Source organism: Glycine soja, chromosome 7 (assembly GCF_004193775.1).
Source record: "Glycine soja cultivar W05 chromosome 7, ASM419377v2, whole genome shotgun sequence".
Lineage (NCBI taxonomy): Eukaryota > Viridiplantae > Streptophyta > Magnoliopsida > Fabales > Fabaceae > Glycine > Glycine soja.
Genome location: NC_041008.1, coordinates 18,836,493 through 18,852,900, shown reverse-complemented (window position 1 = coordinate 18,852,900; position 16,408 = coordinate 18,836,493). Strand labels below are relative to the sequence as shown.

The window sequence follows — 16,408 nt, the reverse complement described above, 5'->3', positions numbered from 1 at the left end:
ACAAGAACTCGATGGTGCAAGATTATATGCAGATGATGGAGTGTTGAAAGTGGTGGCAAACATTTGTGAGGAGCCGTAAAAAACATTTGAGGTAGAAGAGACTTTAAATAAAAAACATTTAAAGTAAATTATATTAACTTAATATTATCACAAAAAATATACTAATAAAATCAATTTAATATTATTTATTATATATTTAAATATATTTTTTTAACTTTTTTATTTTAAAAAAATAAAATCATAAACATTATTAAATTAAAAAAAACGAATTTACGAAAAAAAAGATTAACAAATTAAAAATAGGCTGCAAATAGTAAAATAACGTTTAAAAAAAAGGAAGATTACGACTTCAAAGTCCTATGCCTCAAAAAAAAATTTTTAAAAAAATAAGACAGTTTAACGACTTTAAAGTCGTAAAACAAAATACGACTTTGGTTTTTTTCTTTAAAAAAAATACAACTTTAAAGTCGTAAAAAAAATTATATTTACACTGAAGTCGTAAATATTTTTACGACTTCAGTTAAAAAATAAAAAATTAAAAAGTCGTAACAGGTGTTACGACTTCTCACTTCAGAAGTCGTAACAATTGTTATGACTTATCCCATTTTTGGTAATTTTTTAAAATATACCCCCAAATAAAAAATTGTGAATTTTTTTATCCCTATTGGTAAAAAAGCCTAACTTTGGTCTCCCGTTAATCTTAATTCAAGAATTTAGTCTTTTTATTTTTTTTTCCTCACCATTTCAATCTCTCTATTTTATAAAATTTGTAATTTTTATTCAATTTTTAATTTCACGAATAATTATTTTTTATTTTTATATTTAATTAGCTAGATTATTTTTTAGAGTATCTTAAAAAATAAATATATACAAAATTAAGAATTTGAAATTACAAAATTTTAAAATTAGAAGATCAAAATTACAGAAAAATTGGAAGATCAAGACTATAATTTAGCTTCTTTTTTTATCATTCATCCTTCATGGAGTATTGCCTGACAGGAGAAGGACCATGAATTTTGGGACTCGTTTAGTTCTGTTTTCACTTTTAATTTATAAATTTACTACTTTGTTTTCATTCTATTCTCTGTTTTCATATATTTATACAAAAAAAAACATTAAAAACAAAATTCTTTTTTTTTCTCTTTTTTTTTGTTTTGAAAACTTTGAAAATAATAATTTTTTTTTTGAAGACATGGTCATCGTTTTGTAAATTAAAAGTGAAAATAGAACCTTTCTTGCACAGCAGCTTCATGAGAAAGAAGTTGTAAAAACAAAAGTAAACATACCCTTATTTTTTTCTACCCTCTTCCATAATTTTTCTCTCATTCATTATAAATGGTTAATCAAGTAATATCATAGCAAAAAAGATATTTGGACAAAGTATACACCAAAAGTGTGATAAAAAATAATTGATTAATATGATTGATAATGTATAGCTAGAAAAGAAAGATAGAAAAATTATGAGTTTAAATAAAGTGAGTCATTTACTTGAATGAGTAAAAGTTTATTTCAATAAAATTACTATACATTGATTATTGTAATTAAATTGTCAGTGAAAATTTTCTTACACATTAATTACTATTTTAATTAAATTCTAATTAATGCTTTGTAACAACCATCAATAAGAAACTAATTTCTTTAAAGTTTCATTTTCCAATTTTCATCTACTCCAGTGTGTCTTTAGACCCACCAATCAAAGTACTCCCCATCCATTCACACCACGTGGTGGCAATTAACATTCTCCGGTCCTCTTGCATTCCAAAACCACACCCATCATTTTCAACTAAAAGTCAAAGTTGGCCTACGAAACTTTGACTTTTCCTTACAACTTTAGTGAGTTGCTGCAGCCAGTTACGAAAAACCAACGACAGTTTACACGTAGCTTCCAAAGATTCAATCAAACCGAGTATCCGAGTTTTCAAATTACTATGAAGCTATATATATACTCATACCATCGCCCCCCAAAAAAAAACAGTAAAATTGCCACAAACAATTCATCAGCTCATACACGTAATTTCTTTTCCTCTTTTCCTCTTATCCAATTCTAATCACGATCAGACATTAAATGTAAACACTTCTCTATCAAAAATTTGAACTTAGTTCGCCTCACACTTTTGTTTTGTCACCTTGTGAGAGACTAATTCCCTCTAATAAACGCAACGTTGTTCATCAGTGGCACATACATATACAGCATCACAATTCTTTGAAGGGTGAAAAAGCTTGATCAAGAATTGAAGCATATTGATCTTCAGCCATGGCTACACCCTTGGCCTACCAAGAGCACCTTCCGGCGGCACCCGAATGGCTGAACAAAGGTGACAACGCATGGCAGCTAACAGCAGCCACCCTCGTCGGTCTTCAAAGCATGCCGGGTCTCGTGATCCTCTACGCCAGCATAGTGAAGAAAAAATGGGCAGTGAACTCAGCTTTCATGGCTCTCTACGCCTTTGCGGCGGTTCTAATATGTTGGGTGCTTGTGTGTTACCGAATGGCCTTTGGAGAAGAACTTTTCCCCTTCTGGGGAAAGGGTGCTCCAGCACTAGGCCAGAAGTTCCTCACGAAAAGAGCCATAGTCATTGAAACCATCCACCACTTTGATAATGGCACTGTTGAATCACCTCCTGAGGAACCCTTTTACCCTATGGCCTCGCTTGTGTATTTCCAATTCACTTTTGCTGCTATTACTCTTATTTTGTTGGCTGGCTCTGTCCTTGGCCGAATGAACATCAAGGCTTGGATGGCTTTTGTGCCTCTTTGGTTGATCTTTTCCTACACAGTCGGGGCTTTTAGTCTTTGGGGTGGTGGCTTTCTCTACCAATGGGGCGTTATTGATTATTCTGGCGGCTATGTCATACACCTTTCTTCTGGAATCGCTGGCTTCACTGCTGCTTACTGGGTACGTATATTTTACTTTCATTTTCTTCATAAACACAAACTCTAGTCAAATTTGCTTCAAAAGTCTAAAGGCTAGCTCCCTAGCCAAAGTTTTTAATATTGTGATAAATTATGGAAAGAAGATGCGGCTGTGGTTTTGTTACAATCTTTCATATTGTGAGAAATTGCAAAACAAAGTCGTCCATGTATCCGCAATTGGGATCCCATGTGGGGTTATGGAGAGGCCAAAAACTTTGATGTTAAGGCCATATTTAAACTGTCTTTGGTTGTTGGTTTTTGGTTTTCAGCACAAATACTAAATTCAGTTATTTTCATTTTAGAAGAAATAACCTTTTTTTTCTTCTTTTTATCAATTTTGATAATAGTTTTTTTTTATATAAAATTAATGTTATTTTCCTAAAGTAACAATTTCCAAACATGTTAATGTTGGTATAAAAATCAACCTATTAATATTTGATCATTAATTTTGGGCACCAAAGGAAACCCACATGCTGATTATTCATTTATTGAATGCCAATTTGGTTTTTGATTGTGTGTGCATTAAATATGTTGTGCAGGTTGGACCAAGGTTGAAGAGTGATAGGGAGAGGTTCCCACCAAACAATGTGCTTCTCATGCTTGCTGGTGCTGGGTTGTTGTGGATGGGGTGGTCAGGGTTCAACGGTGGAGCACCATATGCTGCAAACATTGCATCTTCAATTGCGGTGTTGAACACAAACATTTGTGCAGCCACTAGCCTCCTTGTGTGGACAACTTTGGATGTCATTTTTTTTGGGAAACCTTCGGTGATTGGAGCTGTGCAGGGCATGATGACTGGACTTGTATGCATCACCCCAGGGGCAGGTATATATAGAGAGAGAATTGTCGTTCTTAATCAATGATCACATTTTATATGACTATGCAATGAGATAAAATACAAGTTACTCTTAGCATTAATGCTTAATTTGAAAAGAAAAATATTTTTTTTTTTGGATTAAATAATACTTATTTTGTTTTTGACTTTGCAACCCGGGTTATATATTGAATAAATTTTCCTTGGATTAAGTAGTATTGTGAAATGTTTTAGAATTAGTATACCAGAGTTTAAATTCGTTGGCAAGATCACATGATATAGCGTGTAGTCCCAGAAAAATAATACTACTAAAAACTACGAGGGAATAAAATAGAAGCTACACCAGGTAAGACAATTAAAAAATTAAAATTCGGCATAAAACTAAAAATCCTATCCTTCCTTTCCACAGAGAGGCCAAATTTTAACATGTGCATCAGTCACCTGATTACAATTATGTATATAAACTAAACTCTTAATTTTATCCAAAAAAGTATTATAAATAATGAAAATGACTAAATCTATTCATTGATGATCGAGCATGTGTGGATGCAGTTTTTGTTGACAATTAATTAATGCAAGGGGTGTGACTATAACGTGCAGGGCTTGTGCAATCATGGGCTGCTATAGTGATGGGAATATTATCTGGGAGCATTCCATGGGTGACTATGATGATTTTGCATAAAAAGTCAACTTTGCTACAGAAGGTCAGGGTTTCTTTACTCAAGTCACACAAATTTTTCCACCCAAAATAACTTATAGTACTCATTTTATCTTTCTCTTTCATTTCACTTTCATTTTATCTTTTTTTTTCATCTCTTTTTTTTTCATTTTTATCATATCATTTGTTAAATCAATCCTACGTTTATCATTTAATGTAAGTATAGAATTTAGGTGTAGCTTCACTTTTTCTGTGCACGTTTTTGTGAATTTTCATTTAATATTAGGGAAAAAAAGACTAAAACTCCAGGTCATCCGTTGATTCCAACAACTTTCATTTCTTTTTGCCCACTTACGTGTTATTTATTACTCCCTCCGTTTCAAAATACATGTCCATTTTGGAGAAATTTTTTGTTTCAAAATACATGTCCATTTGATAGTTTAAGGATGCATTTTGACTATTTTGCCCTTGCCTATTAATTAATTGGATTCTAGTTTTTTGTCCACAATAATTAATTCCCATTTGTCTCTATCTATTGGTGGGGAGGTATATCAAGGAACGAAACAGTGAATTTAAGCTAATTCTATATACTTGGAGTACTATATATGTAGAGTATCTCAAAGCAATTATATGTAGCAAATTTTTTACGTATAACAAAAAAGAATTTAAGAAAATGAGAGTACATACTAGTTATGTGAGTGTTGCTTTCTTCTCCTGTAGCAAAGTTTTCTTCCTCACCATTTAAATCATGTAGTTCTTGATTTAAATCAAACAATGGCTCTTCATTTAAATCAAACAATGGTTCTTCATTTAAATCAAATGGAAAAGCATTGAGATCCATAGCAAAATTTTGTTCTTCATTAATAATATAAATTTGATAAATGAGTACCTAACTCTTATATATACTGAAATTATAAGTGTTTTTGAAAAAATGGTGGGAAATACAAATTTTAATTTAACTTTGGTGGTAAACATTTTAAGATTAGAGTATAATTAATAATGGAGGGAAATTTTTTCAATTGAGTTTTAAAAAACTTTGATAACCGAACTATGCCAATTGAGCTTTTCAATACCGAAGCAAAAATAATGCCATTTAGTAGTATTGGTATTGCCAGTATGTATTGGTATTGTAATTTGATTAACTTTAATTAATTTTGGTATTGGGAGTAATTATGAGGTGGGATAAATAAATATAAAATGGAGAAAATAAAGGACAAGGGTAAAATAGGAACTTTTGTGTCAAATTAGTCTGTCCTTGGTTATCGCAATTTCTCAAAAATGGACATGTATTTTGAAACGGAGGGAGTAATTTCTTATATATATATAAAAAAAAGATGATGCAAGATGAAAGTCATCCTCTTTTTCTTGGAAAGTAGATGGGAGTGCCTGATGTCACCTAATTTTCTTAAAAAATTTAATTCATCATTTTTAAAAAAAAAATATTTTTTAATTAAATTAATATTTAAAGAGCAGAAGTAATTGACCTAATAAAATGACGATAAACACTACCCATTTTATCTTGTTCTTCGATTTTTCTCTTCATTGCTTAATAGATTCCTTGAATCCTTCTGTTTACCATAATGGCGTAATGACATTTTCGTCTAAGCATTATCTGCGCTTGCCTAATTACTCCTCAAAGATCACTATCATACCACCAAACTTCAACTACACATTAATAATAACATTTTGAATCTTATTTTTCGTTCCAAAAAACATATTTCGTGGATCAATCATGCATATTTAGCTAGTTCGGTCACCTTCCATTTGTCTATTTATCCACCTTTAGTTATATAAATTTGATCGTATTTCATTAACCGACTTGAATTTTTAGATGAAAATTAATTTGAAATGTGCATAACTGATCACATACGGAATGTAACAAGAATTAATACTTACTTATACTATCAAATAATAACAAGATATCATCGTATATAATTTTCTTGTCGACTTTTATGATAATTAAAAGTCTAACCTGACTTAATGATTAGTTGATTATATAAAATTATTAATATATATATATATATTTAAATTCTTTTTTTAGCAAAAAATATGTACATTTAGAATTTTTTTATCAGCTATACTTAGACTTTAAAGAAATTTTTATATTATCACTTTATTTAATTTTGTGATGTGTAGTAAATTTATTGATTTTTATAATAATTAAAAATCATATTAGTCATATTTTTTTATTAGTTGACCGTTAGACTGAAATGTGTATATGTATTAAACTCTTGATTTTTTACTTAGTATAATTTGTACTTACCATAATTTTGTGAAAAATATTATGTTCAGGTAGATGACACCCTTGGTGTGTTTCACACACATGCTGTGGCTGGCCTTTTGGGTGGTCTCCTCACAGGTCTATTAGCAGAACCAGCCCTTTGTAGACTTCTATTGCCAGTAACAAATTCAAGGGGTGCATTCTATGGTGGAGGTGGTGGTGTGCAGTTCTTCAAGCAATTGGTGGCGGCCATGTTTGTTATTGGATGGAACTTGGTGTCCACCACCATTATTCTCCTTGTCATAAAATTGTTCATACCCTTGAGGATGCCGGACGAGCAGCTGGAAATCGGTGACGACGCCGTCCACGGTGAGGAAGCTTATGCCCTTTGGGGTGATGGAGAAAAATATGACCCAACTAGGCATGGTTCCTTGCAAAGTGGCAACACTACTGTCTCACCTTATGTTAATGGTGCAAGAGGGGTGACTATAAACTTATGAGTCAAGAAATTAGGCTGTGCCTTGCTCACACATGCATGTGTATAAATTTATATGATTAACAAATGTGATGAATCCGTGAGTGGTATAAGTAGATATTTGATTTTGTCATGAAAGAAAATTTCCAAATTTTGAGATCTGATGTTCCTCTGGTCATCTTGCATTCGAAGACCTGGTCATATATTTCTGGCACAGAATGTCTTGGCATGTGTATAAAATTTAGATTTGTCAAATTTTAAAGGAACTTATGATTAGTTTTTTTCACTTAGAAGAAGATCAAATTTTCTTTTTATGAAATGCTTAATACGTATTTGTTAAAAAATTTGTCCAAATGTTATAAGTACGAAATATTTATTAGTTTTATTAACGAGTAATTTATACTAAAATGTGTTTGGATAGAGAATTTCAATTGAGAAAAGTAATTTATTAGAGAATTTAAATTTTTTTAATTTAAAATTCATTGTTTGTATGTTTTTTGTGAAAAATTTAAATTTTTGGAATTATAAAACAGAATTTTAAATAACCAAAAATGTGAAATTTTATTTTTTTTCTAAAAGGTGAGAAATTGAAATTCTTTTCTTGATAGAAGAACTTTCCAAAACGTTTGTGTGTTTTTTTTATCACCTTCATCCTCTTTCCCATCTGAAAGTTCTCAAAATCATGTTCTCAAACTCGCGATTCTTCCCTCATGTCGATGATACTCTTATTCGAGAAGTACCGCCCAAGCTCGCGGAGCGTCGGGTGCAGGCGTAGGGGGACATGTAGAATTGCACCCGTCAAACAAGGGAGTAGTCGTCGCCGTCCATCATGCGACGGAGGTGCTCGCCGGCACAGTTGTGGTCGGATGTGGTGGTGTACATTACCCTATCCTAGTTCCCTGCGAACTCCACATATCGCATAGTATTATTCTCTTTAGAAGTAAACTAATCATATCTTCTTTTTTCTTTGCATTCATTTTCTTTCATCCTCACAATTTTAGTTTTTTTTATTCAAACATAATTTTAAAAATAAAAGAATTTCAATTGAAGTATTTGAAATTCTTAGAATTTAAAATTTCTCATAATTTTAAGTTTTCTTATCCAAACACACTCTTAGGAGATTTATGTTTAAAAGAATGATTTCAACTCCAAAATATTCACCTAGTTCTTCTCAAACAGATTTTATTTTGACTCATGTTGTTTTTACTGCATTATTTTGGCTCACTTAAAGGGTAAAAGTTTGTACATTATTTTTAGTTATGCATTTCTGAACGAAGTTTGGTTCGAAATACTTTCAGAGCAGGTCAAATATAAATTCTTCAAAAGAAAAAATCTAGATTATTTGACAGAAAAATAGATAAGTTTCTCATAAACTGAGCACAAGTTTTCCAAATTGATGGTACGACAGATGTACTTCTGTCCAAAGCTATTGACTCTGGAATGGAGCGACTTCGAGTGTAAATTATAATGTGGAATGGAGCGACTTCGAGTATAAATTATAATGTGGAATGGAGAGATTTCAATGTTTGCGGCCAAAGTATGCTAAATTGGTGTTTTAATATAAAAAAAAATGTTTTTATTTTTTGACGATAAAATTGGTCTTTTTCACAATTTATACGTATAGAGGAACCTTCTATGAAAAATTTAAGTAATCCATGTGGAAAAGTGACAATTGGTAGGTTAGAAGAATCATAGGATAGGATGAAAATTAAGAAGTTGGAAAAATCCATCACGTTAAGTGGTTTTGTTTTATACGGAAATTGAATGAGGATGCAATTTCATTTGTTCGCTCGTGAGACAACACCCGTCCTCACTTACCTTTTGAGTTGGAATGTGGCCATTTGTCGTTTCACTTATTGATAATTAGTAGCTCTTTTATTTATTTATTAGTCATGTTTATTTTGAAAAGTCTTCCATTAATTGGAGCAGTCTCTTTGGACCTGGATGTTAGAGTTTTTCTTTATGATTATCATGGTAGAAGCAAGAAAGCAATCATATCTGATATATTTCTTATGAGATTACTTACCTTTTAATTACATCATCTATCATAAATGTATGTAGGATCATATAGTGCAAAAGTTTGCAGTGTCTTCATCTTGAGTATCTTGTTCTTGGATTAATTTGACAAGAAAATATTAAAATAAACTCTAAGTCTTTTACCATATATCCAGCCTTAAATTCAAGAGTGAATGAAATGGACTAAGTTCTGACTTTTATCAAACAATGGTTGTAGTGTACTTGCTATCAACAATCTTTTCAGTGCATATCAGAACTGACAATGGATACACTCTCCAAATTTCATGGAAGGATTTATGTAAAGGAATAACCAGATTATGCTCCTCCATTTTCTTCTTCATTCCAAATTCTAACTTCAAAGTATGCCCCCTAAGGCAGTCAAATGGTTTACAGATATTTTGTCTTCAGCAAACTACAAAAAATTCAACCTTGATTGAGGAATCAAGGTCTAAAAATATGGTGTTCTATATGCTTTGTCGTTTTATGTTACATAGAAATTTCTTAGCTAATCAAGCCGCTCCCAATCTTGACTTACATTTCTAGAAGATGACATTGAGGTAGGGGCATTCAAGCTTCCCATTCCAGAGTCAAAGGTCTCCCATTGGGTTGCTACAGAGACAGCTTTACCAATGGGGGTAAAAGGATTGGAGTTCTTTGCCTTCAGAGAATCTAGTGTATCTACAAAGTTCTGCACTCGACGCACCTGTTGACGGGTGAAAAAGCTGATGTTCAGGCCTTCAAAGATAATTTGAAAAGATAATACAACTATGAATGATTATCAAAATGGTATGTTCATCACTCACCACCATGCACAAAATTAAGCAAAAAAAATAAAATTATTTCACTCCATGCAAAATTAAGCAAAAATTATATTTCATAATTTCAAGTTTCAACTCCCAATGCACATCAATATGGCTAACTAGACATGATTTATGGTCATATTGATGATGTAGCAGGATCTAGTTTACAGAAAAACAATGATGACAACAGAGAAGTGTAAGACAAGAAGACATGATTAGATGATCCACATACTTAACAAGGATAAAATCAGTAAATTGTGATGACATAGCAAGAATTCAAAAATGAAAAATAATAATTTTAAATAGCCGAGGCATAGAACTCAAACTTTCTCATGGTAATAGACAATAACCGTGACCTATAGAGATAAGCTTGAAAGGAAAGGGGGAGAAGGTTAAACTAAAGCCAATATAATATTTCTATCAACATCAAAATTTGGGTTATAAGACTTATAACCTAAATGCAAGAAAACTACACTCATTCCTATAATAATCCTTTAACATCACCACATATAATTTTCATCCCTAGGCTACTTCAAATGCATCTGTTCTTGATGAGAAAAGTCTCATTACTTGACCAGCAATAACCATTGGCATTTTCTTAATAAATTTCCATGACCATGTCAGGAACTAAGACTATACCAAACAAACATAATTTTCTAGTGGAACTGATGTTAGAAAAATGCTTGCTAAGAAAATTCACTCACAGGGGGTAGAAAATATATCAGAAGTCATCTTAAAAAAATGCACAAGAGAACATTTTTAAAGAAATTCATGCAATAGGGGTTCATTAATGCTGAATTTTCCTGGAATATCTAATGTATATTATGAAAATCTTATTTAAAATGTTTGCTGATACAAGTCTCACATTATTTTCTAAGGTAACTACTCTTCCAAATATCACCATCCACTTCTAGCTCTCTAATCCAGAGGATCACATCCAGTAAACAAAAATCTCATATACATTGATACTATTAGGTTAGGAAACAAGGCTTGCTGGCACAACATATTGAGCCTCATTGCATCAATGACAACTGATTTATAGAAAAATGCTGAAATATATCATGGTAAATACCACTTCAGAAAAATCATAGCAAGCAATCCCTGTGTGTATAATATAATATAATATAATATAATATAATATAATATAATATAATATAATAATGCTAAGAGAAGTCAGTGTCCATGACTTACTAATAGGTGGGATTTTGTAAATACCAAAATAAACACAATAACTAATACACAATTAGTTAGAATTTAAGTTATAAATTCTAACACCATAAACACTACCTCAGCTTTTCTCTGCAGCTTTACTTCACCTTCAGCCTCAATACTATCCAGTTTCAGCAATTGCCTCATAAGCAACTCTGTGGACATCAAAAACTCTTTGTCAGAAACCCTGGTCCCTCCATCCACAGCCACTTCCAAGACAGATACCTGCAAATCAAAATCACTCATATCCTCATTCTCAGCTCCAGTTATTATGTTTCAATAACCAAAGATAATATGAGAAGCAGGCTCACCCTCTCAGCGAGCTTATCCACCTCTGCTCTGACTTCAGCAACAGCTTCAGAAGCCTTTAACATTTCATTGTGTTTTCTAATTTCCTCGCGTTTCCTCTCTTCACTAGAAGCATCCTCCAAAAGCAAAAGCTTTGACTTGTCCCTCACACCTTCCTCATGCAAATTATCTTCATTGTCCTTTTCTTTTCCTCCAAAGAAGAGTTGTTGCTCTTCAGGCTGTAAACCAGTTCTATGTACAAGCAGACTCTTAACATCCCCTGCCATTTAAGACCAAGTTAACACAAAGACACATACCAATAACAACAGAACATAATCTTATTGAAAGCTTATAACATAAATTATTATGCAGAGCTTATTTGGCTTATCAAAATGGCTTATAAACTTCCCATAAACATTTTCTAACTTATTTCAGTAACCTTCAAGTTTATGATGGAAGCTCCCATGTAATAAGCTCACTTTATAAATGTTTCATTAAGTTATTTATCCATAAACATCTTCTAATTTCTAAAGTATAAGCTACTAGGAATTGCTGTAACTTCTAAGACAAGTTCCTCAAACATATTCTAGATGAAGGAACAACCAATGCCATGATGTAGGGCAAAACTATATGTTATGAACTTAGTATGGATAGAAATCATGCAATTTGCTTCAGGTCCCTGAACTCTCAAGTTTATTAACATATTCCTCTTATTTTCTCAGAAAATACAGTTTAGTTGCTGTGGATATCAAGTGTGTGTATAAGGAAAAATTTAGGTAGTCCCGGACCATCATGTGTCCATGGTCCCAACCAATCTCTATGTAACATACTAACATGCATTTAAGATTTTCAATTCATAACACTCAATTACATGTCATATGCAGATTACTCAGGGACCATGATGACCACAAACCCTCTAACAATTTCTCGTCTATAAGAACCCAAGATAACAAATAAATAATTCATAGTTTTAAAAAGGGTCTGCAGCCACAAATTTGGCTGAGATGTCAAGGACCGCAACAAAATAAACATACTATGTTTGATATAGGGCAAAACTATATGTTATGAACATAGTATGAATAGAAATGCAACAGTGGTTTTTTTACTCACTAGCAGTTCCACATCCACATTGTCCTACAATGTCAAGGACCCCCCGACAAAAACCCTTGGCCTAAAATATGGTCTGCAAACGCAATTGCGACCGAAACATCAAGGTTTTTTTACTCACCGTGCCCGCATCGTAATCACAAAACTGACTGCGTCAGCCGCATTTTTTCACAGTATCAAGAATCGCGACAAAACAGCAATTGCAAACACTACCACAATTTAAAAGCATGAAAAAATTAAACAAAAATAAGAGAAAATTCTGTTGGCACACAAATATTCCCAAATTATGGTTCGTCTTTATTTTAGGGCAATTTTTTAATTTTATTTTATGTTAATTCTATTTCTAATCTCATCAATCAATCACTTCCCATCTAAACATATACATAAAGTGAGTGAGAATGAAAATGTTGATCCATGGAAATAAAATTAAGAAGAAAAAAGTGAAATATGGTTGACCATATGGCATAAGTCAATCTTCAATTCACCAAATCAGATGATAGAGAGCAGAGACTAACAGAAAGTGGAGTTGGTAGGGAGGTGGAGGTCGTAGTGGGAGGAAGCGTGGACGACAGTGATCAACACCGTCGTCGTCATGTTGCCGTTGCCGCCGCCGCCGTTATCCGCCGCTGCCTCGCGTCTCTGAACGAACATGCCGCCGGGCCTCATCTCCCACTCCATGGAGAGATCTAATAATATGTGGAAATTGGAATCACAAATTCAGCCTTGTAATTGTAATGAAAAAAAAAAAAATCACTTTTTCTTAAAGAACGGTGGCTGCTACTGGCAATGTCATCCACTTTCAATTTCAATTTCAATTGTCTTCCTCTTCTCGGAAACACCCACCAATTATTTGGCGATAAATGTGACTCAAATATTATACCTACATTTAATAATTTTTTATATATACATTTAATAATGTAGTACTATTATCTTAAGTTATTTTTTATGAATATAAGATTTAAATTTATAGATAAGATTTAATCTTAAGTTATTTTGTGAATAGAAAATATGCAGTATTTTATTAGAATTTAATTAAAATATTTTAACAGGGTTGTGATTTAGTCATAGGTTGTAATTATATTTTTTTACTTTTATAATAGAATTTCATTATTTCATTAATAGAAAAATATATTTATTAGAATTCAATTAAATTGTATTAACAATGTTGTAATTTGGTGAAAGGTTGTGATATAAATTTAATTTGTTGACTTTATAATTTATTAACAATTAGTGTAATAACTGATTTTCCGCTGTGTTAAGTTTATAATTTATATTTTAATTATTTTTCAACCATTTTAAATTGTATTTATAAATATATACATTAGTTATAGATGAAGCTTACATTGTCGTAACAGAGCAATCGGTTCTTTCACCATTGATGCTCCCATTAGTATATATGCATATAAATATTTGAAAGATATGCAGTGAAAAAAATATTTAAAAGATATATAAACATAGTTAAAAGTATTAATATATATCTTATATTGTTTTGATTTATATAAATATTTATTTTCAAAATACTATCTTTATAAATATATTTGTATTTGTATAAAATTTATATTAGATTTAGATACATAAAAATTTTAAAAATAAATTTTAATAATAAAAAATACTTTATATTTTATAATTACTATTCAAAAAATGTTTTATTAGAGATATACGAATAAATAATATAAAACAGTCTTTACTTTTTTGTGTGGGGTATCGCTTTTTGCCGTGCTCCTTCAAGCAATGACAACGAGTATGAAGATAATTACTTGAAAACCTAACAAAATCCCTCAAGAGTCATAACCATAGTCACCAAAATTACACCTTTGCTCCGGTCCTTCAATTATTTGGCTTCATCTTATCTTAATTATCTTATTTAGATAACTAAGTTGCTAGAAATATTTTATAATTGTGACATGTTTTATTCATTGGGATTAGTTGTTTTTATAGCACGAAGACAAAATTATTGAAACTAAGGATGCTTGAAGATTTATTATCTAATTTATTTAGTTTAATTTTAGGCTAGTTAGGATGTATTAGAATAAAGGGCCGCTTATGGCTAAATAAATATTGTTATTTCTTATTTAGTGGTCATGTGTTGTTGTCTGAAGCTTGTGTCGTCCTATTTCAATGCCATTGTTGTTGTGTGAAACTGGTGCTAAATTCATTTGCTTTAACTATAATTGATTGTTGAGTTATGTAAATTCATCAATTTAATCGACTATTTACAATTTGCCTGCACAAGTATAATAAAGGTAGAATAATAAATTTACACAATTATGTAACTCTATTTTTTCATTCATCTAAACCAAACAACTTAATGATATTATTTATACTTTATTTCTCTTATATCAGATAACCCAACATTCAACTTTATTTATCTTTTCTCAAATTATAACTATTCTATTTTTATGGGCTCTACTTATGTGGTATGAATCAATAAGAGGGTTGACCTAATTCTTTTTCTTGTTTTTTCACCCAAGCTTTGTCAAAAGGGTCACTGTCCATAAAGGGAGTGCAGTGCTAGTTTTCTCTATAAGACACACATCTAGTCCATTAGGAAGAAGTGCATAACGTTCCATGGTCCTTTTGGTAACGTTTCTGTTACTCAAAAGACTGTCACTAGTCATAAGTATGAAGCAGCCTCCCCCCACTCACCATAAATAGTTGAAGACAATCTGTGTCTGTCCCGAACAGGGCCTCTTTCCCCCCTTCCCAGATCCTTGTTAGAGCCATGTTTCACCAACATATATAAAGCAAATGGCAACCACACACACACACACAGTTTTATTACCACCCTCCATGCGTGGGACCCAAATCCAATGGCTACCTAGCTCACCTACTTGATTTATATTTTCACCTTTTTTTCATTTGGATTCGTTATCAAGTCCAGTCAATAGCTAACCCCCACTCACGAGGCATTTGCATGTGTGGAAAATGGAAATAGGAAACATCATCACTACATAGAAAATTAGAGGATCATACTGTTTTCTTAAAGATAATTAAGAGAGAAAAAATCTACAAAAATAATTGAGGGACCCTAGCTAAACAGCTAAGAGAGAATATAATTGTAACCTATTTAACACTTACGGTCCATTTGGTAGAAATGAAAAAAACGAATTCGGATAAAAAATTTAAATTAAAGTAGAAGGTAAAAGTGTGATTTTACATCTTTTTACTGTTTATTTTTCTTCTTTTCTATTATCTTTTTCTTCAATCGAATGTACTCTTAGTCAGAAAAAGAGAGAGAAGAAAGAAGTAACATTTAATCAAGAAATGGTATTGGTAGGGTAATTGATTTCTTAATTTACTCCTTTATACATGTCTATTAGATTTTATAACATATATTTTGGTGCAGAAATTGATAACTTGATATGTGTTTGACAAGATGAGCAACAAATCCGAGTGGACAAGTAAAGCTGGGGATTTTGATCATATGCACAAGTAAGCATAACTAGAGTTCTATCTACCCCCACTGAAATGCCGGAGCTACATGTGCTTCTGCTCTATCTTTGTGTCTCTGTCCCTTACTAAAAACATGTTCACAATTTCCTGCAAGTCACAAGCATTATTTTCAGCTTGTAACTTGTTTTTTCCAAACCAATATTTTGTGATATGATTAGTAAATTGTTGTCTTTTAAATATATGGTTGGAAATTTAATCTTTAAGTTTGTATATATAAGAAAATATTTATTAAAAAGAATCAGTATCAGTCTCTTAAACAGATCATTATCTCGAGAGAAATTAGACTTTAACTTTTGATGAGACTAGCTACTTGAGTTAATTTTATAAAATAATAAAAAAAAAGAGGTAGCTGAGTTTTTTTCTTTTTAAATCTTGCTTGTATTTCTGGGATATTTTTTCTGCCATCAATCACCCTTTGTGGAGCAGAACAAATACTGATCCTGCAGCATTGTAA

The 16,408-nt window shown here is 31.7% G+C and overlaps 2 protein-coding genes across 2 annotated transcripts; one reads left to right on the top strand and one right to left on the bottom strand.

The window, feature by feature from the left end:
* The first annotated feature begins 1,987 nt into the window (after nucleotides 1-1,987).
* On the top strand, nucleotides 1,988-7,394 carry LOC114419100 (ammonium transporter 2-like). The gene is made up of 4 exons (XM_028384701.1): nucleotides 1,988-2,896; nucleotides 3,453-3,738; nucleotides 4,328-4,431; nucleotides 6,678-7,394. The coding sequence occupies exons 1-4, from the start codon at nucleotides 2,255-2,257 to the stop codon at nucleotides 7,104-7,106; spliced, it is 1,461 nt and encodes a 486-aa protein (XP_028240502.1). The 5' UTR covers nucleotides 1,988-2,254; the 3' UTR covers nucleotides 7,107-7,394.
* Nucleotides 7,395-9,267: 1,873 nt separating this feature from the next.
* LOC114419101 (BAG family molecular chaperone regulator 4-like) lies at nucleotides 9,268-13,362 on the bottom strand. Its single transcript, XM_028384702.1, has 5 exons — nucleotides 13,256-13,362; nucleotides 13,017-13,187; nucleotides 11,418-11,674; nucleotides 11,185-11,331; nucleotides 9,268-9,800 (listed from the first exon to the last, which is right to left on the bottom strand). Exons 2-5 carry the CDS (start codon nucleotides 13,177-13,179, stop codon nucleotides 9,603-9,605), a joined length of 765 nt encoding a protein of 254 aa, XP_028240503.1. The 5' UTR covers nucleotides 13,180-13,187; nucleotides 13,256-13,362; the 3' UTR covers nucleotides 9,268-9,602.
* Between the last annotated feature and the right edge of the window lie 3,046 nt (nucleotides 13,363-16,408).

Coding starts and splice junctions, on each gene's coding strand:
- LOC114419100 (XM_028384701.1), top strand. CDS start 2,255: ATGGCTACACCCTTGGCCTACCAAGAGCACCTTCCGGCGGCACCCGAA. Junction 3,739..4,327: donor ATGCATCACCCCAGGGGCAG/GTATATATAGAG, acceptor TATAACGTGCAG/GGCTTGTGCAATCATGGGCT. Junction 4,432..6,677: donor AGTCAACTTTGCTACAGAAG/GTCAGGGTTTCT, acceptor TATTATGTTCAG/GTAGATGACACCCTTGGTGT.
- LOC114419101 (XM_028384702.1), bottom strand. CDS start 13,179: ATGGAGTGGGAGATGAGGCCCGGCGGCATGTTCGTTCAGAGACGCGAG. Junction 11,675..13,016: donor CCCTACCAACTCCACTTTCT/GTTAGTCTCTGC, acceptor CTTAAATGGCAG/GGGATGTTAAGAGTCTGCTT. Junction 9,801..11,184: donor AGCTGCAGAGAAAAGCTGAG/GTAGTGTTTATG, acceptor ACCCGTCAACAG/GTGCGTCGAGTGCAGAACTT.